Source organism: Pelodiscus sinensis, chromosome 2, assembly GCF_049634645.1.
Source record: "Pelodiscus sinensis isolate JC-2024 chromosome 2, ASM4963464v1, whole genome shotgun sequence".
Lineage (NCBI taxonomy): Eukaryota > Metazoa > Chordata > Testudines > Trionychidae > Pelodiscus > Pelodiscus sinensis.
The window spans coordinates 214,089,961-214,113,103 of NC_134712.1; the positions used below are offsets into that span (position 1 = coordinate 214,089,961).

Consider the following 23,143-nt stretch of genomic DNA (forward strand, 5'->3'; position numbering starts at 1 on the left):
GAGATCCCCAAACTCCAGAAAAATAAAACGACTGCATGGAAAACAATAAGCTTCTGGAAAATGAAGTCTGCTAAACATCATACAGTTTTAAAGAGAAATTTTTGACCTTAATTCAACAACATGTGCACAAAAGGTTTTAGCACCTGGGGTCTAGCCAGTGTTCCCTCTAACCTGCCCAGCAGCACAGCTTCACAGGTGATTAATCAGCCCCACCCAGTCAGAGACTCAAGGCTCCGTGCACAGAACTGCTGCTATGCAGTTTAGAGGGAACACTGGTCTAGGCCCTACATTACGTGATATCTGTGAACTTCAGACTTTCACCAGCAAAGCTGAGGTTTTCATTAAATTGCTAAGCACAGAACATACAGTCTCTGCCTTGGAAAATAGAAGACAACACTAAACTTTGATTCAGAGGGTCAAAATCACAGGTGACATAACTGGTGATCGATGGAGGGCACCATGAAAATAAATTAGTATAAATTAAATATTAAAGAGATATAAAGTCAGTGTCATTGTGGAAAGCACCCAAAGGAGGGTACAAAAAAGGTACAGGCAGTCCCTGAGTTACGCGGATCCAGCCGCTCTTGCGCAAAAATTTGCTGCCTGTCTACACTGGCCGTGTGTTCTTGTGCAAGTACACTAACGTTCTCATGTATGAAATCAGGGCTTCTTGCGCAAGAACTACGATGCTCCCACTCAGGAATAAGCCCTTTTGAGCAACTATTCTTGCGGAAGAGGCCAGTGTAGATAGGCTACGTGAATTTCTTGAGCAAGAAAGCCCTATGGCTAAAATGGCCATCGGCACTTTCTTGGATAAGAGAGTGTCCACACTGCCATAGTTATTAGGAGAAAATATGTGGATGAAGATATGGATATGTACAAAGAACAATGTGGATCAACTTTGCAATGCAACATTCTACAAGACTTTCTCTCTGTCTTTTAGTATAAGGTGAAATTTTTGTTCTATTTGTAACTCAGAGGTGCATATATATCTAGCACAGCTCTTACTGAATCTGTTCATGCAGTAACAGAATATTAATGCCTTTAGTTTTACTAAAAATGTGTGCACCTACGACAGTTCCCATAAAAATAACTGATTCTTAGGCAAAGTGAGCAAAAGATCATATGACATACAATTTTTACCTCAGATATTTGCACCTCTTCCTGTTTAGGGGCCTTTTTAATCTCCTCTTTGTGCTTTTCCTCAATGTCTTCTAGTAACTGCTGAAGTTCTAATAGTCTGTGTTCTTTTTTTATAACCTCCTTCTGTGCAATTTCTGCATTTTCTTTTTCTAGCTCCAGTTTACTATACATTCTCTCCAGCTCATTTTCCATCTCTGAAAGTTTCTCTGTTAATATTGATAATGTTGATTCTGTCTCTCCTTTAGCTAAGTGTTTTTGATTCTCTGTTTGTGTACTTTTATTTGCTTCTTCATTTGAAAATGCCTTAGTTCTTTGCCTGAGTTTATTTTGCTCCTGAACTGCATTCAACTGGACTTGGCTCACAAGAGCAGCAGCAACCTTTTCCTGAAGTAGCTCTTCAAGTTCCAGTATTTTATTTCTAAGTATTTGTGTTTCAACCTTGGCTTGCTCTTTCAAGTCCTTCATTTGGTTATAACACTGGCACAACTCTGAATCCTTCTCTTTAATAGCTGCCTGAAGTTGCTGCAGGTTTATCTGCATGTTGCTTATGGTGACCTTTGTATTTTCTTCCATAGATGTAAGCTGGATTTTATTTTCTAGTAGCATTGGAGTCTTTTCATTCAGGGCTTCTTCCAGTTTTTCACTTTTGTCTTTGCTTCTGTCCCCTACTTCTGCCTTGTCACTTTCCATCAGTAAATGCTTATATTTTTCTGATACTTGCTCATGCTCCCTCTTTAAGATATCTAGTTCTTTCTTCAAATGGTTCATTTTTAATTTAGTTTCTTCAAGCTCATTCTTTGTAAGGGATGCTTTTACATTATCATCTTCCATTTTCTTCTCCAAAGCTTCTTTTTCTGCCAATACTGTATCAAACTGCTGTTTCAGACTGTCAGCATCCTCCTGAATGGAAGTAACATCTACAGGTACTTTTTGTTCAATATTTGCCAACTCCTGCTGAAGTTTTTCAATTACTTCATTCAGCTGTTCAATTTCTTCTTCATGGTTTTTCTTCACACGCTCTTGATCACTTTTTAGGCATTCTACCTGGGCTTCAAGTTCTCTTATATGCTCATTTTTTTCTTCAATAACCTAGAAAGTCAATGAAAGGAATATAAAATATGTAACTAAAAAACAACCAGACTATGCTTTCTCCTGGATTTTCTGGGAGCTGTTTGTTTACTCATTCCCCCCAACATCTTGTACAAGAAATCCTGCACAAAAAAAATGAATTCAATCACACATGAATATTGAATGCAATGCTATTCAGTGAAATAAACTGAAAGTTGGTGAAAGATCACAAATAAAATTATTTTAAAAACAAAAAACACTAAGGGTACGTCTAAACTACATGCCTCTGTCGGCAGAGGCATGTAGATTTGTTTGTTCAGCAAAGGTAAATGAAGCCGCGATTTAAATGATCGCGGCTTCATTTACATTTACATGGCTGCCGCGCTGAGCCGACAAACAGCTGATCAGCTGTTTGTCGGCTCGCCGCTAGTCTGGACATTCCCCCTGTCGATATCAAAGCCCTTTGTCGGCAGCCCCGGTAAACCTCATTCCACGAGGAATAACGGGGCTGCCGACAAAGGGCTTTGATGTCGACAGGGGGAACATCCAGATTTGCGGCGAGCCGACAAACAGCTGATCAGCTGTTTGTCGGCTCAGCGCGGCAGCCATGTAAATGTAAATGAAGCTGCGATCATTTAAATCGCGGCTTCATTTGCCTTTGCTGATCTGTCTAATCTACATGCCTCTGCCGACAGAGGTATGTAGTCTAGACACAGCCTAAGAGGAGGAAGAGGTCTAGAAGAGTATTGAAGAGACTGACCTAAAGTATTGGTTCCCAAATTTTTTAGCAAGGTGATCCAACAACTGCATTTTGCCTAATTTTGTGACATGTACAGGCATGGGAAAGGGAGGGCAAAAATGTGGGAAATAAGGAGTATGGAGGATGTTTCACCACACCTAAGGTTTTGCACCCTGTATTAGGGTCCCAGATGCCAGCCCATGCCAGGAGGTCCTGCTGCTATCTGGAGTCCTGGCTGCTGGGCCCCATCAGCTCTGCTTAGGCCCTGGGGCCCTGACCCTATGCCCTGCACCCTACAGCTGCCTCCACTCTGGCATCAATCTGGGGCAGCGAGGGGCACAGATAGAGTAAGGTGGGAGGGGGTGTCTTAGCACCCCCTACCCTAAAAATTGTTCCAGTGACACTGAGAGGGGGCACACAAAATCATAGGCTAGCAACCTTCTTCTCCACTACCATCTCCTCCTCCTCACCCCACTGGGAGAACACTGGCCACCTGTAGTAGCACTTCTACTAATACTGACTTGAGAAACCCCAAGGAGGAGCGGGGGTCTGCCTCATACTCACCCTCTAGCAGGGGGTGCTGGCAGCCACTGTACCAAACTAGAAACCCTGTAAATAATGGAAACCATTTCAAGCCAGGGGATGTGTCCCTCGTTTTAACACATATGGCCCTGAGCCTGGTTTCCTACTCCAGGCATTGCAATTTGCAGCACCACTCTAGTTTGACCTAGCCACCCTTTCATCACGTCAGAGGGACGACTGGGCAAAATCTGAGTGAGTGACAATGCAATCTGGTGCAGGATTTACTCTGCCATTCCATTCCACTCTGCTGCAGAGTAAGTACAGGGTGAGGGGCATCCTCCTAGAACCTTTCTGTGACCCATTGGCAGGTCTCAATCCATTGTTTGGGACATATTGATCTAAGGTCTAGTAGTCTTTTATACTTACGTCTTGCACCAAGGAGAGAAGGGAATTATTTAACATGCTAGAGAATATAATGAAGAGTGATGTCATGAAATTAAGGAAGAGATAATATACACTGAATCTGACCAGGGCTTCTGTTTTTTGAAATTTTAATTTTAATGTATTTTTCTTAACAGAATGATGATTCCACAAAAAGAAGTGAGAAATAGTCATTAGTTTTGAAGGTTAGAGCATTGTATTCTATTAATGACTAAGTATACGTGCTCTTTAAAATCTATGCATATAAATTAGGATATTGCAAAAGATTTGACAATAACGTACTTTGTTGTCTGTTGTACTTTCAAGTTGCTGTTGCATGGTTGTTATTTGCTCATTAAGATGATCTATTTCCTGTTCCTTTTCCTGCATGATCCGAGCAAGTTTCCCTGCTACTAGACAATGATCCTTTATGGATGCATCTTCAGATTTCTGGATCACTAGTCCCAATCTTTCCATTTCATCCTACCAAATTAAAAAAAAAGAATCCATAAGATGTGATGCAATATGTATCCTTTTCTGAGTATCTTCAATTAATAGATTCTGACAGATGATCATATGAAATAAAGAATGGCTATATGAAATTTTTAGTATTTTGTAACCTGAACAGTATAACACTTGAGACATCAAATACGAATTAATGGTCTTGGTTTACCCCAGAATGAATTTATTCAGGTAAACAGAAATGAAGCTACAATCTTGTCTGTCTAATAACTACCTTAAATAATTTATTCTCTTGATCAAGTTCTTGAAGGCGTGTAGTGGATTCCTTTCTCTGAATCTCTAATTGCATATGCAATTGCTGAACTTCTTCATTTTTGTTCTCTAGCTCTTCTCGAAACTGCTCCAGTTGTTCTTCAAGGTTTGTGATCTGTACATCCAAAATGTGGATCAAAGGGGTTAACAGCCACATTTTTTAAAAAACAGACACATTAAAAAAACACATATATATGGCATCAATTTTGTTCATGTTACAACAACAGCATTTTACTCAAATGAGATTTGTGTTCACCAATATACTGGCCATGTTGATTGTAAAGATACATTTGATTCTTAAGACTGAATGGATTAGGAAGCAGAGAACTGGAAGTCGCCCAGGTCGCTCATTCATTCTCTGAAGGCCTGTAAGCTATTTGTATGCAAAACCACTGATATCAGCCAATCACTATGACAGTTCCAGTTAGGGAGAGCTGCAGGATTGGGCTCATTTAAATTTACCAATTCTAACCTCACAGTGGCTTTAGATTCTCAAAAAACTGTCATTTTAAGACTGCTTACATGAGTTTCTTTTATTGCTGCCTTCAGCAGCCTTTTAAAAATTGTGTGTGTGTGTCTGTGTCTGTGTCTCTGTGTCCCTGTCTCTGTGTCCCTGTCCAGGACAGGCATAAGAATCTTACGCAAAATGGTGTTTTTTTTTTTTAAGCAGAAAACCCCTTCCATCCACACTGCTTCTTTTTGCGCAAAAAGAAACAGCAGAAAATATGCTAATGAGATAGAGACTTACGCTAATGTGTCCCTCATTAGCATATTTTCTGCCAGAAGAACTGGCAGTGAAAATGTAGCCTTAATGTGTGCAGATTAGTGCCGTAGTAGGGCACCTTACTAACCAACCCTAACATCCTCGTAAAGGTTCAGCATGGCATATTTTCCCCATTGCAAAGGAAAAGCAATGGAAATCTAAAAATCAAGCCCAAACCTGGTTTTCCTTCATAAAAAACTGGTGTTTTGCAATACTGCCAATCTGCAGCTAACCAAATATAAAGTCATAACAAGATTTTCTCCACAAGTATACACAACAGCTTCACTAGAACCTAGATTGGAAAACCATTCAACTAAAAAGTACTACCAAATGAATAAACACTACCACTTCCAAAAACACTTTAGGTGGCCCTTGGGAGAACCTATTCCAATAATTACTAGGCATAAGCCTGACAGCTTGTGAGAGTTATGGAGATCACTGTCCAGTATGGTCTTGCTACAGATTGTATAAACAGTGAACTGGAGTTTACTGCATGGAGCTAGGTGTAACGCAAAAATTACCAATAAATAATTCATATTAAAAGTAAACCTAAACATTTTAGAGATACTGTACCTCTTTTTCCTTTCTGTCCACAGCTTCTTTTTCAGCCTGCAATTGTTCTTCAAGGGGCAATTCTCCCTTCACAGTGGCAACTCCATACTGCTTTCTTTCCTTCACCTTTAAAAAAGGTAATATTATATACAATTACTTCAGCTTTCATTTATTTATTACTAGAAGACTTAGTTGGTGTTGTTTGGGTCCTTAACTCAATTAACTTCTGTTTTTCTTTATTTAAATCATTGCTCTGGGGTGGGGCTGGGAATGAGGGTTCAGTACGCAGGCTGCTCCAGGGTAAAAGGACTACCCAAGCCCTCTCTCACCCAGGCACAGCCAAAGCCAAGAAAGGACTGCACGTCCCCCAGCAAGGACAGGGACAGGGACAGGGACAGGGACAGGGACAGGGACAGGTTCATCTGTCCCCTACACTCCTCAGTCAGATTGAGGAACGGATCAAGCTGTATGCACTTTCCCCTTGCTCTCTGATGAAGGGGAAGAGCCAGCAATGATCCTCTTTGAATGGGGGACGGGGAGGTTCAGCCCACCTTCCCTAAAAGGTGCCTGAGGGGTGAGAAGGCTCAGGGCTAGGGCAGTCCCAGATGGCAGGAAGTACCCCCAGGCAGCCCCTTTCACTTGTCTGGTAATTCTGTCTCTTTTTTGTAGAGTTTTATGCAGCCCCGGATAAATGGGGTGAGGGAGCTTCAGCCCTCCTCTCACGCACAACCAAACCCTTACCTTGCTTTAAGTTATGATAAGAGCAGGCTGCATACTAAATTTGGTGATTCTAGCTCTTACCATTTAGGACTTCTCGAACAAATGGACAGACTTGCTTGCTTGCTCACAAACACTTTCAAATATATATTAGATTAATTGCCTTGTTCTTAGGCAAATGAAGAATAGGAAATACATGGAACTTTTATACACAATACCTTTTGCAAATTGTCTGCACTGATAATTAAGGCTTGTTCTAATTCTCTTATTCTGCACTCCAGTTTCTCAATTTCTTCATTCCGTTCTTGTATATCTCTCTGAAGTTGCTCTTTAGAGAGCAAAAGCTCACTGCATTTGTCTGTTTTTTCTTGTAGATGGTTTGTTAACTGTTCAACCTGGTGGATGACAAGGTAAGAATAGTGATTACTCTCTAGCACACTGGAATGTGTTTCTAGCATTAGTAGAACACTGATTTTTGAGGAGAAAAAACTCCTTTGATGATGTGCAAAGTTAGAATTTTGTATTTCCAAATTCAATAAATACAAATTATGCCTCTGGTAAATTTTATGTGATGGCATTTGCTATTCCCTACAACTCATTTTGTCTTTCTGAAGGCCCTCAGACTCCCTACTGAGCAAAGACATATACCACGGTATTGCTGTGCAGCCCATCAGTGGGAAAGGGATCTCTCAAAAATCCAAGGAAGAAGTGCCTTGATCCTGGAAAACAAATTCAATTCTGGCAGTCCTGCTATTCTTCAAGTCCTATAAAATATTTGTGCCAAAAGCCCTTGAACTAAAATAATTTGTGAAAGAAGAAATGGTAAAATAATCATGTTGTTATGGGAGCAGAATTAAAGTTGTCTGGGTAACCCTAATTATGCATTTCTATACTTCAAAATTTTTTAGCTTTAGAGTATTAGTTTTATAACTACTCTACCTTCATTGACGTCTTTTACATTCAAGTCAGTTAATACAGCGTTACCTTAACTCTAGATTAACAAGAAACTTTGTTTCTGCATGAGTTTTTAAATAGAATTTGGAGATGGCTAGATAGTCAGCAAAAGTAAAAAAGGATACAGATTATATGGTCCCACTTCCTGCACTGCAAAACATCTTTTAGATAAAGTATTCTGAATCTCCTGAAGTTTGAGACATTTGAGGCTTAGAAGCACCGTATTAAGGGAGTAACTGAAGTATTCAACACTGGAAGTAATTAAGACACAAGTAAAGATTTCAGCAGAGGTATGGCTAAGGGAAACAAAATTGTGGCATTGCTATAGAGGTGATGTGGACAGAATTACAGATTTGGAAACTGTGAGAGCATCAAAACATTGGCCTTAGGCACAAAGATAAGGTCCGAGTTAAACTGAGTGATAGAAAGAGATGGGATAAACACAGCTTTTCATTCAATAAGTCAATTTCAGTATCTAAAGTATTTAGAAATTATGATTTATCCTACAGCTAATGGAATCAAGACAATTTGACAGATGGAAGATAGATCAATAGGTAGGATGTCAAGTGTTTTACTGAAGTCTGAGGCAACAAGTTAGACATCACAGAGGGAGAAGATCAAAGGAAAAGAAAAATGAGTCTGAGACCAAGTATAAAGATACTCCATTGTGAAAGAACTAATAACATCAACATCAAACAACAGAAAGTAAAAACAGAGCAGTTATTGTAAAATGCAAGCAAAGAGAAGGATACTGCTTCTTGCTCAAGGCACTTACATATAATAAAACAATGTTTTATAACTGCTAGTGAAAAGAATACAGAGATGTCAGCTATAGCAAGAGACAGAAAAATACTTTGTTAAACCTTTAATGAGTACGACGATCATGTAACAGAGGCATTTCTCTTCATTATCTTTATGCAGTTATTTGAAAGTTCACATAATATTCTTACATATACCACTATGTAACTAAAACAGCAAGTCTAATAATGTATTTACATTATGTTATGTTTTTATCTCTTAGTCTTTCACATTCAGTAATAGGATTTTTCATCGAAACCTCAGGGCCTTACAAATCATGACATTTTTGAACAATACATTAGCAGGTTATTTGCTATTCCATGTGTATCTAACTGAAAAATAATAACTGCTGGGATGCCAGTTAGAGGCTATTAGCCAGCTATTAGTTGGGTTGCCAACTTTTTAATTGCACAGAATCAAACACCTGTCTCATCCTTCCCTAAGGCCTTGCTCTGCCTCTTCTGAGGCTCTGTCCTTGCCACAACCCTTCTCAGAGGCTCCACTCCCACACACTCCATCCTCCCACTCTTTGCTCGTTCTCCCCTACTCTCACTTTCATTGGGCTAGGGCTTGAGGTGTGGGAGAGGGTGAGGGCTGCCACTGAAGGTGTGAGTTCTGGGATGGGGCTGAAGATGAAGGATTTGGGGTTCAGGAAGGTAAGCAGTACTGAGACTCGAGGAGAGCATTTGGGTGTGGGGAGAGGCTCAGAGATGGGGTCTAGGATGGGCCCAGGTCTGAGGCATGGGTGTGGGATATGGGAGGGAGTTAGGGGGAAGGAGGGAGTGTAGAATGAAGGATCCAAGAGATAGTTTGGGTGTGGAAGGGAGGCTCCGAGCTGGGGCAGGGGATTGTGGTGCAGGCTCTGCATGTAGGAGAAGGTTCTGACCTGGGGCAGGGGATTGGGGTGCGGAAGAGGGATTAAGGCACAGGCTCCATCCAGATGGTGCTTACTTCAGATGGCTCTCAGTGGGCAGCACAGAAGAACTAAGGCAGACTCCCTGCTTGTTCTGGCTCTGCATGGCTCCTGGAAGCAGCTGGCATGTCCAACTCCTAGGCAGAGTTGGCTAGGGGGCTCTGGACTGCACACAACCACAGGCGCTGCCCCCGCAGCCCCCTTTTGGCCATGGAGGTAGGGGCAGTGGGCATAGCTTCCCTGATTGCCTCCCCATCCTAGGGGCCTCAGGGATATGGCAGCCACTTCCAGGAGCTGCACAGAGCCAGGGATACACTGGACTTTTAACAGCCCAGTCAGCAGTGCTGACTGGAGCCAACAGGATTCCTTTCTGACCGGGAGTTCAGGTTGAAAACCACATGCCTGACAACCCTAGCTATTAGTGACCATCTTTTGTGTGAATGTAGGTGCACTTGCAGTGGTTTCTTCACAATAAATAGTTTCAACATGTGGGACATGTTCCAATGTAATAACCTAGACAAACTGGCAAATAGATTTCATGTTTCCATTAATGCTTAAGAAGTTTGATCTATCTTCATTAGCTGTTCCAGACAGGTCTATTACTGTGATATCTACATTCTGCATTATTCTGCTGTTTCAAATAACACTTTCAGTCTTTATCAATATGGATTTATCTTTTTGCTTTGCACAAGATGCAGATTATGTACTTTATAAAGTTTAAAAAGTATTTTTACAGCATGTCTGTCATTTGCTTTTGTCACACACACTCATTAAGCACAGCTGATAATACTTCAAAATGTTACCTCTCTGGTTTGGTGTTCATTGATAGGTTGAAACCTTTGTGGAGTCTTAAGCTGTTGCTCTAGTTTCTGTATCTCTTGTTGGAACACATCTCTTTCATGTTCTCTATCAATTGCCTGTTCCTGAAATTTAATTATGGCAATGTTATTAGGACAAACATTATTAGAAATAAAACATATTTAAATTATGCATATATAATTTAATTTCTGCAATCTTTGAGTGTTTTAAATATGTCAGTTTCATTTGGCAGCATGATCCCTTTTTTATTTTATTAAATCCTTTCACTTATTGGCCAGCCACTGTAATTCACATTTTTCTTTTTGATCAGTGAAAAAAACCAATATAAGATATTGTATTCCCTCTGGATCCGATACTACTTTGTGACACTGATCAAAGTATGTTATTTCTTCTGTAACGGTCAGCAACATACCTTTCATTTCGATATTTCTAACTTTCCTTTTCCTTTCATATATTTAATACAAATGTACTGAAATGCTGAAATCTGAATACTAATATACTAATACTAATCTGAATAGTTTATTCGCACCAAGTACCAAAACCAGATTTAAAAAATGAATAGATTAGCTGAATTTTGCATAACAAATTTGTTTTGGTTAAATCAAATTGTTTGAGATACATTTTGTGACATTGTTGATATAATTTCTAAATATTCATATATTAAATGCTGCAACAGTAGTAACAACGGGGGCTGTAGCACTCCCCACGACTGTCAATTTATAAAAGTTTGTCTGCTAAATGAAAAGTCAAGATACAGCAGCAAAGAACATTTCTTTTCTGTTGTTTTTAAATACCACATTAGCACAATAATATGGGTCTTCAATTTTCACAAAAGTCAAATATAGTGAGATATAACATTAATGTCTATGAATTGCAGTTTATTCTATTCTACTGCAGAATTCTAATGCATTTTATAAAGAGTTTATTTGCATTCTGGCCAAGTGTTATGTTGCTCTTAAACTCACATTGTTGGTCAACAAAAATTGTGATAAATCCATCACTATATATATAGTGATGGATTTATCACATGTTAATTTTGAACCTAACAAGAGAAAAAAACACTAATTTTAATTAGAACATCAATATCAGAACAACACAAAATGAAATAATGCAAATTCATCTAAGTGTTAAAATATTTCTAGACAGTCCTTCCAGTTCACACTATTTGGTAGAAAATAATGCGGAGGTGGCATCACAAAATATTCTAGCTGTTATATTAATTACAGATGAAATTCATCCCTCCCTACACATAACTGGAGAAACTGGGCTTGTGCAGAGAAATACTAGTTACAGGGTGGAATTCATCAATCTCCACCCACAAACTGGTGTAGGACTTCAGTGGAGCTCCTCCAGCTGCTTTTCCAGCCACAGGCTATGATGACATCCATTGCTACTCTGTATCCCCTGTGCACTGATTTTGACACTGGACCAATACTGTTGCAGATCCTGTCGCATGCAGACTTCCTGGCTTAGCTTTACCATAGAGCTGAAGTGATCTGAAAGGCTCCATGTTAATCCATTGTATCCCAGTGAATTTCATCTAGTACGAATGAACTTCACTCCGCAAGCTATACATTACCAGTGGCAGAACCTCACAGTTAACTTTTAAAGAATTTTTTGATGCATAATTCTTTGCAGGAGACTTCTTGCCAATTCAGAATCTGTAGACTACTACCACACCTACTCTGTTCATGCAAAAACTGCATGAACTATTGAAGAAAGGGTGTAATACAAGCTGTAGAAGAGTCTGAACATAAGCTTGCAGGGACAGGGAGCACTCCAGTGGGAGCCTGGTGGTTGGGGAAGGTCAGGATCGGTGAATAGAAGGAAGGGTACAACTGTAAACAGGGAAAGATCATAGTATGTGGATGCTGAGTGGTCAGGTAGGCTGTGCAACCCAGCAGAAGGGAAGGGTTCACCTGCACCTGCTGTAGGGAGAGGAGGCAGATGGAATGGGAATCCAGCAAAGTGCTGCTGGAGAGCGACCAGAAAAACTTACATGTAGTCCAAAGCATTACAAGGATGAGATTTTTAAAAGAGCCTAAGAAAACTCATCTCCCACTCCCCTGAAGTTCAATGGGAGTGGGATATTTAACTCTTCTGAGTCTTTTAAAATGACCACACCGCACTTAAAGTTGGGTGAATGTTGACTGAGCTTGCAGAGGGGGAAGGCAGCTGAGCATTACGGCAGGGTCCTGTAGACACATTCAATTCAGAAACTGACAGTACATATCCAGGATTGGCAAATACCAGTGAAGTGGCTTCATTACCACTTAGATGGCTCTTTCACAGGTTCAGTGTTCTGCTAATAGGTCTGGCAGGGTTTTGTTTTTTTCCCACTTTTAACTTAACTAGATCCCTCCAGAGCAGTGGTTCCCAACCTTTTTCAGATGGGGACCCATTTTGACAATTCAGGAAGACTTGGTGACCCAGGGCAATTCAAAAAAATGTGTAAATGGCTCCGTAAGAGCCACCTGGGGAGACACCTGGCGAGACACCTGGCAACCCTTTTGAAATGTAATGCCAACCCATATTTGGGTCCCGACCCATAGGTTGGGAAACCCTGCTCCAGAGAAAGGAGAGCCACAGAACATGTCTTGGAAAAGGTGGGTGGGTGGACATTAAGACTCAGTAGTGCCCCAAATTTTCAGGTGCCCTACAAAACTGTGTATGGGTAAGGATGGCCGTGAGTATGGCAGGGAGCCAACACCATCCCTCTTCTGTTCTTATAGCCCACCTTAACCCTCTTATGAGGGGGGCAGATGGTAAGTTCAAAGCCACTGTTTGACTGGGGGGGGACCTGGATGGAAAATGAATGGGAGCTGGTGGAAGCCCCAGAGAATGATTTGAATAATATGGATTTTCCTGCACTGTACACTTTATCCAGTGGATAGTTCCAGGCATCTATGTAATAAACTTGTGATCTGATAACAGTCCTTACTAAGTGTCTTCTAACCTTCTTTTGGTAGACCCAGGCAATCTCATCCTGTTTTTTTATAAAATGGAAAACACAGTATACCTTGCCATACACAAAGCCAATTCTAAATATTTTTCTTACTCATTTTAGAGATTTTTAGATTTGTAAGTTTAGAAATATTAAAAACAACATTATTTAAAAACATTAAGCTTTCCAACTAAATCATACTCCAAAATACACTGGGAATATTCTAAAAGTAGAGATCACAATTTGACACAATTTGACATTTAAAGCACTATGTTAATGACATCTCTAGACCTGACACCACTTTGGGAGTCCAGTGATATCTGTTTTTTTTCATTTTAGCTTAAAGTATAAGAAGTAGCATTTCTCGCAGTTGAGAGAAGTCTTTTCACCTATTTCTCCTACCTGAAAACATTAACAAACATTTTCCGTCTTCTTCTTTCTTAATACTTACATCTAGAAATTTTCTTGTTTTCTCAAGCTGCTTCTCCAAAGCCTGGTTTTGCTGTCTTAGATCCATTAATTCTGCATTTCTCTCTTGCTCTAGCTCCATAAACCGGTTGACCTGCTCCTCCAAATCTGTTTCCAGGGCCTTCACTTGTTTCTGGAGATCATCGTACTCTTTTTCAGCTTGACGTTGTACTTCTATTTTTTCCTTCATTAGCTTTTCTGTCTCCTCCAGCAATTCTGTTTTTAAATAAATGAACCATATTGCTTTTAGATATGCATAATTAATTATATTATCACTACAAAACCACTCCCCAAGATTGCATATCCATGCTATATCCAAATAAAGGATGTGAACAGGTTTGGGTTTTATTAATTTTTAAAAAAATGTGGTATTTTCTATGAAAAAAAATCACTATACACAAAATCCATAGGAAATCTCAGCTGAAATAGCAAAAATGATATAATGTTCTTTACAAGATTATTAATAACACAACTTTATCATGTCACTTTATTGTCCAAGTTTTATATTAATCTAAAGATGTTTGCTCAAAAGGTACAATATAGGAAATTCCTCAGCTGTAATCAGAACTGATGCAAAATGCAAGGCTTCATAACAAGACATGGAAAACCCAATCATCTTCTCATCCTGTAGCAATAAGATTAATACATTCCAATTTGTTTTCACATGATGCATATACAACATGTGAAGGGAATACTGCAGAACTTATCCTGGTGAGGTGAGATAGATAGCGAGGGAAATTACTTACTTGTAATTGAAATTTTCAGAAAGCAGTGGCCTATACAGATCCCCAGTTTTTGGTTTTGTATCCTCAGGAGAGGACCAGAAAACATTTAAAATAAAACTCAGAAATGCTCTTATGAGACATTAAAGGCATGTACTTCAAGAAGTCTTATTACCTAACCTTAGCGACCCCTTCAACTAAGACCCAAGACTAGGGATCTATAAAGTGCAATTATCTTTGCAGAATCTTCACAAACATGATTGATATTTAGGTTTATTAAAATAAAACCACTGGATAAATACAATTTTCATTTGCCACACAATAGAGATCCTTTGGATACCATCATCTTACATGGATTTAATCAATTCTTGTTTTGTTGGGTAAGCATTACATGTCAATACAAAACAATATCCAGCAAAATCATCATGTTAATTATATTTACAAGTTAACAGCAATCAAAAGGCTATTAAACCCTCTTCCAAAACAGCATGAAATCTGACATTTCATAGGTGAATAAGATGATGATTATTAATGAATCTGCTTATCAAATCTGTGCTAATACACTGTGCTTAGGAATTAAAAGAAATTTTGTTATTAAAAAGAAAAATTGTGAGTATGAAATATAACAAAGCTAAAGGCCAGTAAGAATTAAGAGTAATGTCAGTAAGCTAAAAGCTCAAAAGTTCTTGATTAATAAATGTCAGTAAGTGTAAGTCTGCCACCCAATTAAAGATCAGCCATGCAATATACAAACACACCTGCTTGTGAAGCTGCATCGACTGCAGCATCTACTATGCCTAGGAGAACAGAAAAAAAAACAACAAAAAACAAGAAGCAAAGTAATTCACATGCCAGCTACAGTTTTCTCATGACTTGATAATGTAAGACAAACTAAAACTGAAGACAGAATGCTATGTTTAAAGATATAGTTGTTGAGATAGCTTAAGGAATATGCTTGGTTATTCTGAAAAGTATGACACAGATGTGTATTTTTCATCCACAAGTTTAAAGTGCACATGTAAAAGGCCTTATATTTTCAAGTGTTTTTGTAATGTACACAAAACAACCAAAATTGTATACAAGGATTCCTTTATTCAGCACAAGAACGAACAGATTACTATTAAACAACTGTTCATTACATAAACATGGATACCTGAGATAGCAAATATGCAACGGGATTATAATCTATAATTTAACAGTAACACTTTAACGAAGTTTTGCATAAACATGGAAAAAAATCTTGAAGATAATTTACTATTCCAATTATCAACCCCAGGTATTAAATAAAATGCTAACATTTCACATTACATTTCCTGAGTAGGAAAGATCAAGATAGGACTGTTTAAATACTATTGCCTTAACTTTTTCTCCTCAGCAAATATTAATTCACAGACATTTAGTTCCTTGTTGAAGGAAGAATTAAAAAATGCATTTGCTTTATGAAGTTAAACATTTGTTGAGTAAACAGCTAGCTAGTTTAAGTTAGCTGGGAGGTTTCTTTCTATGTGCTATTTAGAAGAGTCCCTTCACTGTCAAAAGATATTTAAGAGTAGGGGGTCTTTATATGTATTTGTGTTAATCTACACTTTCCATTTTAGATATGGATGTCTTTATTTTCTCTGTTGCCTTGTTCATACCATACTGTATTGAAATTCCAAGGTGTACTGAGTGATACAGGCTGACAATAAAGGTTGGTCAAATTGGTTTGGTCTTCTATTCAAATGCAAATATCCTAAACCAGTGTTTCTCAAAGTGGTCCATGAAACCACTGTCAAAAACCTGCTAGCGGGCCGCTCCACTGTGTTTATTTACCAGATCTGCAGCTACAAAGCCTTGCAGCCCTCATTGGCTCCAGTTTGCCATTTGCAACCAAGGGGAGCTGTGGGATGTGCCATGGGCCAAGTTGCCGTTTCCCTTGGCTCCCCTTGACTGCAAATGGCAAACTGAAGCCAATGGGATCTGTGAAGCTCCATGGCTGTGGAGCCAGTAAATAAACACACTGCAGTGGCCAGTTAGCAGGTTTCACAGAGTGGTTTCGCAGACCACTTTGAGAAACACTGTCCTAGACAATAAGACCGCTCCTATCCAGAAGAATAATTGGGCAGAGAGAGGAAAGAAGGGGAAGGGCCTGACTGTTTAGCAATGAAATCATCTGGTAGAACTCTGTGGTCCACCTGTTGAGGCTGACTAGGGAGTCACTTGACAGAGGACTGGAAAGTTTTGAAGAGCAGGAACTGTTCTATGTGCTCTCTTTAGCCATTTTCACCAGCTTAAGATGAGCGGAGCTGCTGAAAGAGAGAGTTGAGGGCCATCTACCTCAGCTCAGCAAAGATCCCAAAGGAAGGGTGAGCCAAAGTGAAGGAAAACACCTACAGTAGAGCCTCAGAGTTACGAGCACCAAGTTGCAAACTGGAACCAGAGAACTCATACGGAACTGGATATATGCCAGCAGGCAGCAGCAGAGACCACCACCAATAAAAAAAAGAGCAAATACAGTAAAATGTAAACTAATAAAAAAATAAAGGGAAAGTTGTTTAAAAAACTTTGACCAGATAAGAAAATTAATACGGTTAAAAGCAGCATTCTACTTCTGCATCATATGACGTAAACAGCCAGTTGTAAAGTTTTGAAAGAACAATCAAAACCATAATATTTGTGTTCAAAGTTACAAATATTTCAGAATTACAAGGAATCTCCATCTCCGAGGTGTTTATAACTCTGAGATTCTACTGTATAGGGTTATTTTGTATGGATCTGTATATTTCTTTTGTGAATAAGTTCAGAACAACAACGTGTTAAAATTTGTGTAAAGTGCGTGCATGCATTATATGCTACAATAACCACATTTCCCCTGAAAGAGTCAAACTGCAACTGAGAAGGCTCACTGTTTTGATAGGATTTTGGTGAGTCCGTGTTTAAGCTACAGGGTGGAGTCTGAAGAGCTAACACTGGTTCCAGGTGATAGGCATTTGGACCCTGCAGTCAGCTCTCTGAAGGAAGCATTAGGCGATGGTCTACATTCCGAGAGTGTATATAGGAACCCCTAGACTGGGAAAGCTCCAGAGCTCTGTTCAAACTATTGAGGCTTAAAACACTGGGGGATCCAGGTGCTGGGTTTCCCCTTAATAAAGTCTGGCATGCCACCTTGCAGAAGGAGCTTATCTGTTACATTCTTTGTTAAGGCCAGGTCTACACTAGAGAAACTCTCCTAACTTTCCTTATTCCTCACAACTCTGTGGAATGCCAGGGTGGACAGGCTTGTGAGGAAGTGGGGAGTTTTGGAGATTCAAAGGAGGGCTGAATGCAGATGGGCACTCAGTGCCCCAGGATATTATTGTTTAAATGTGACCAGGGGAGAGGGAGTTTGTTGCTGCAGAGAACAGCTCAGAACTGGAGCCCCAGTGACTGGTGCCCTGCTGACCAGCTGATCCTGCTCAGAGGTCACAAGTGGTTCTGGCCAGATGAGAGACAATGGGCCGCAGAGGGGAGACCTCAGTGACTGACCCAGTTGGTTTCAGCAAGGGGAAAATATTGGATGGAGGAGAGGAGAAACAGAACAGAGAGGGGCCTGGGCGACCCTGACTACCTGCAGAGAAGACAATCGACAGGAGAGGAGCTGTTGCTGTGGGATATTGGCGACTCTTCTGGAAGACCTTCTTCTGATATTGATAGAGGGCAAAGCAGGCAGAGCTCACCTAGATCCAGGGGAGACCCAGACGTGCTGGGCTCGGGAAGCCAGGCTTACAGGCCTGAGAGATCCTTTGCTGTGTTCAAAGCTCAGTAAACCCTCCTGTTTTGTGCTCGCTGAGAGTCAGTCTGGTCTGGAAAACAGGGCTGCACTATTCCCTCTGTAAGTGGAGGCCCCGGGGGTCCAGAGGGAGTGGATCTCCCAGAGGGGCTCACGGTGGAGGCAGATGTGCTGAAGGCCTGAGAGGCACCGTCTCAGAGGCAGAGGGGCGGACCCCCCAGGTGAAAGTGGGCACCCCAAAAGAGAGTTGCTGCACTGGAGTTGACTCCCTGAGAAAGGGTCATCACACTGCCACTGTTCTGGAGTGGGCTCCCCGAGAAGGGGCTGCTGCACTGAAAAAGGGGGAGTCCTGCCTGGAGACATAGGGGCCAAGTGTGGGCATGACCTGTAATCTGTGGCAGGGCTCCATTAGCATTTGATTTAGCTGGTCCTTACTAGACCCACTAAATCAAACCCTGGAAGATCCATCTCTGGAGTGTTGATCTCTTGGTACATATAGACAAGCTCTAACAGTGAGTCTATGAAAAAGGAGTTTGGTGAGATAAGGATACACCTTCCTCAGTGTTTAATTGCATGTGAACTTGTGCGACTACTTCAATTATGTGTGCTTAAGTAGAGTTTCTTGAGGAAACAGTGGTAAAAGACCTGATTGTACTAAGAAGGACACATATAGGCCAGCATTTTTAAAGTTGGGTGTCTAAAGTTACCAGATAAGAACAAATTTGGTCACGTAAATAAAAGTGGCTTAATAAAAATAAAAATAATTTTTTTTAGAAGTGCTGAGCAATGACAGCTTTTACTGACTTTATTGGCAGCCATGGCTGCTCACACTTGTGAAAATTAGACTGTTTTTGTTTAGTTGCCTAAATATGAATCTTGGTGCTCAAATTAGGCACCAACAAATAAAACTGTTGGCCTTATTACATTGTCCTATGCATATTACTAAAAAAGAAAAAAGTTAGTCATGATTTCTGAAAATTGACTAAAGATGAAGTAAGAAATATGAAAGAACTTCATAGAAAAATTGTATAGAATACATACGTTGCTCTATTGGTCCTGCATCTGCTTTCATGGCATCCTTCTGTCTGGAGAGTAGCTCCTTTTCTTCCTGGATCTGCTGTTGTTCAGCTTCTAGTTCCTGCAATTTGTTACCTGTACACAGTAGCTCTTGCTCAAGATGGTCTATTATATCTATTTTTTCCTGGACTTGTTTTTCCAGAAATGCTTTTTCATCTGCATAACCATCAATGAGGCCTGTTGAGCAGAAATATTAGGTTCATTTAGTATGGCAACTTTTGAACTGCAATTTCAGTACTATGGCAAAATTTCAAGAATTTGAGGCAACATAAAACATAAAGAAACCTAATGGTCAGGTTAGGACAATGTTACAGTAACTACAATCTTACTGTGACAATTGTTGGGTACCAACAACGTGTTCTGTGCACTATGGAACACTGTACAGACAAGTTCCCCTAACTTGGTTTACAGTGCTAAAATCTAGTCCTGAAAAGCCTTTTTCATGTGAGTAAATTCCTACTAGTCTTCCAATGAAGCGAATGAGACTAGAGCACATTCTTCTTGATAAGGAAAGCATTCACCTGTTCCTCTTTCAAATTCTTCATCAAAACATACTTTTGTCATTCCTATCAGCCCTAAACCATCTTTTGAGGCAACATTCTTATATAATTGCATATGTGGGCACTAAGTAAGGAATCTTACTACTGGTAGAATACCTTCCAATAAATATACTCTGTGTCTGATTGGTAATTTTCTTTCTTTAGGCTTGATCTTTCAAAATCTTGCTCATGTAAATAATCTAAGGAGAGATTTAGAAAAAGTAGTGGTGGATGTCTGTTACACAAGCAGTTGGGAGGGCACTCTCAGTGGATAGGAACAGTATAGAAAAATACATAATTATCAGAGAGGAAAAAGATAAGGATTCATGGAATAGAAAACTTTGAAGCATGGATAGGTAAGTATCAAAGTTTATTGTATTTTCATGAGAAGACTCCTTGTTCCTTGTTGTTAATGCCATTTAAGGGAACAGAGAGAGTTCAGTAAACAATTCTTTATTAATTCTTCCATTACGTTCTTTATATAGAGAATAAGTCACAAGCCTAAAAACCAGGGCTACTCAACACAAGTCCCGTGGGCCGTATGTGGCCCGCGATGCGGTTTGGATTTACGTGCGGCCTGCGGGTGGCAGCCAAACTAAAAAGGTAGTCAATATAATGGTCTTCTGTTGACATGCATTTTAGTAGTAAAATTCCTGGACTGTCATTGCTCATTAAAAGTGCTGTCATATGGGTAGAAATTGGGTAAATATTGCATTTTATAAATATCAGCAGAAATGACTTAAATGGGGCCTGTGTTGTGTAGTCTTGACTTAATCTTTGTATTCATGCCAGTCAGTGTGAAAGAAGCTATTTGCATATATTTGTATATATATTTGCATGTATATGCAATCATACTTAAGTACAGCCCTCAGCATGTGCTGTGAGTATCATTGTGGTCCCCAGGGCTTCCATAGTTGAGTAAAATATTAACAGTTTGCATATGTCTCATGATGTTGAGATGAATAATTTCTTGTTCATTCACTGTAGTTAGTTCTGGATTCACAGTTCAATAGAACTTAATCTTGAAACCTCTAACAAAAATCATGCATGCCTTTATTTTAAACTTCTACAATAGCAGTCTCTCACACTGGTTTATTTAATGCAGAGGTTCGCAACAGCCGGTCTGTGGACTGCTGCCGGTCCGCAATCCACTGGCTGCCGGGCCAATGGGAGCTGTGGGGGACAGTGCCTGCCAGAGAGTGGACAACATCAGAGATCCACCTGTTCCTCCCCACAACAAATGAGAGCTGCCCCAGGTAAGCACCCTCCACCCCAATCACCTGCTCAAGTCCCAAGTCCCCTCCACCACCCTGACTCAATCCCATACACCAATCCTGAGCTCCCCCTTGAACCTTAACTTCTGCCCAGACGTCAAACCTCTACCCCAATCTCTTGCCCTGAACCTGCACTCCAAAATCCTTAGCCCCAGCTTGAGCCCACCCTGCATGCTAACCCCTCATCTCGAGCCTGCATTCCAAGCCAGAGCCCTCATCCCCCAACTCTGAGTGCCTTTCCACACACCAAACCCCTCAGCCCATTCCCCAACACAGATTGTCAATGTGCAGAATTAATGTTTTATGTACAATATGGAGATGATGTGTCGCACATCATCTCCATATTGGCACACATAACAAAATTCAATTCACACATGGACACAGAAAATTAGAGGGAATACCTCCTCTGTCATAGCCCCTCTTAAACATCTCTCTTCTAAGATTAACACTCTCAGTCTTTAATTTTAATTTGTATGGAAGCTGTTCCATACCCCTAAATATTTTTGTTGCCTTTTTTGTACAAATTCCAAATTCTAACATCTCTTTTTTGAGATGAGGCAGCTAGAACTGTGTGAAATATTTAAAAAGTCTCAGAGGGGCAGCTGTGTTGGTCTGTAAGGGCATGTCTACACAGCAGGGCTAAAGCTGAAATAAGCTACGCAACTTCAGCTACGTCAATTGCATAGCTTAAGTCAAAATAGCTTACTTCGGCTTTTGGCTCCATCTACACAGCAGGAAGTCTGAGGAAGAGCACTCTATCTCTGACTTCCCTTATTCCTTGTAAAGTGAGGGTTACAGGAGTCAGAGTAAGAAGTCCACCCACTCAACATTATTTTCACATTGTAGAAAAAACTGCTTGTAGTGTAGACACTATGTTATTAATAACGTCAGTTATTCCAAAATAACACTGCTGTGTACACGTACCCTAACTTTAAAAACAACAAATAGTCCTGTGGCACCTTAGAGACTAACAAAAATATATTTAGTATCATGAGCTTTCATGGGTAAAACCCACTTGATCAAATGAGCTGGAGTGGAAAACCAACTCATACGGTTTTACCCATGAAAGTTCATGATACTATATATTTTTGTTAATCTCTAAGGTACCACAGGACTATTTGTTGTTTTGCAATATTTAAGGCAACTATCAACACTAAATTTCATCTGCCATTTTGTTGTCCAGACACCCAGTTTTGTGAGATCCTTTTGTAACTCTTTTGCAGTCTGCTTTGGTCTTAACTATCTTGACTAATTTTGTATCATCTGTAAACACTACAAAATGCTTTTTCCACTTCTCCAGAATATTTCTGAATGTATGGAATAGCATTAGTCTCAGGACAGATCAATGGGGAAACAGGAGATCTACCACTTTTCACAGCACGAGAGACCATTTATTTCTACTGTTTGTTTTGTATTTTTCAACCAATTACCATGAGAAGACCTTCTTTCTTATCCCAGGACCACTTTGCTGAAGAACCTTCAGTGAGGGACCTTGTCAAAGACTTCCTGAAAGTTCAAATATACTATACCGATCACCCTTGTTCACGTGCTTGTTGCTACCCCAGGTTGGCCCTCCCTTGTCCAGCACCCTCGGGACCTGACCCGTCCCGAATGAAGGAATTTCCAGATCAGAAGAGGTCCCCTGTTACCAGTCTCACAGGAGACTCCCTGTTCCTGGGAATGGCTCTGCTCTGCCCCACAGCCACAGGGCTCCAGCCTGAAGGGCTTGGACTTGGGCTCCAGCCCACTGGGGCTCTCTGGGGACATAGCTTCCCAGACACCGCAGCACCGCTTCTCCCCCGCTCAACTGGGAATCCCCAGGAACGGGGCTTGTTGGTCCCACTATTCAGGGCTCCCTGGGGTCAGGGCTCCCAGCTGGTTCGCACTCCCAAGTGCTGGGGCTCTCTGATCCAGCAAAATCCTCGTCCTGCTAGACCACAGATGTTGCCAGACCAGAGAGTCCCAGATTTCGAAGGTTCAACCTGTAGTAGATTGATGAGGCATGCCTTCCCTTTACTAGGCTGACACTTCCACAACGTATTGTGTATATCTATGCATCTCATAATTCTGCTCTAGACTATCGTTTTAACTAATGTGACTGGTACTGAAGTTAGGTCTGTAATTGCCAGTTTTTAAACCAGAATATTCCACTTATAATTTTTTAAAATTAACTCCAAATCTGTGAATTG

The 23,143-nt window shown here is 40.3% G+C and overlaps 1 protein-coding gene across 7 annotated transcripts in view; it reads right to left on the reverse strand.

Moving 5' to 3' along the window:
- Nucleotides 1–23,143, reverse strand: part of AKAP9 (A-kinase anchoring protein 9) — a 179,971-nt gene that overhangs the window by 38,140 nt on the left and 118,688 nt on the right. For 6 of the 7 annotated variants that reach the window (XM_075922392.1, XM_075922389.1, XM_075922388.1 and 3 more), the window contains 9 exons: nt 19,106–19,318; nt 15,075–15,113; nt 13,578–13,810; nt 10,167–10,286; nt 6,917–7,093; nt 6,003–6,107; nt 4,629–4,781; nt 4,196–4,375; nt 1,144–2,232 (listed from right to left, as the gene is read on the reverse strand). In XM_075922392.1, coding sequence (XP_075778507.1) covers nt 1,144–2,232; nt 4,196–4,375; nt 4,629–4,781; nt 6,003–6,107; nt 6,917–7,093; nt 10,167–10,286; nt 13,578–13,810; nt 15,075–15,113; nt 19,106–19,318 — 2,309 coding nt within the window. The remainder of the gene's footprint in view (nt 1–1,143; nt 2,233–4,195; nt 4,376–4,628; nt 4,782–6,002; nt 6,108–6,916; nt 7,094–10,166; nt 10,287–13,577; nt 13,811–15,074; nt 15,114–19,105; nt 19,319–23,143) is intronic. The other variant, XM_075922391.1, reaches the window with a different exon arrangement.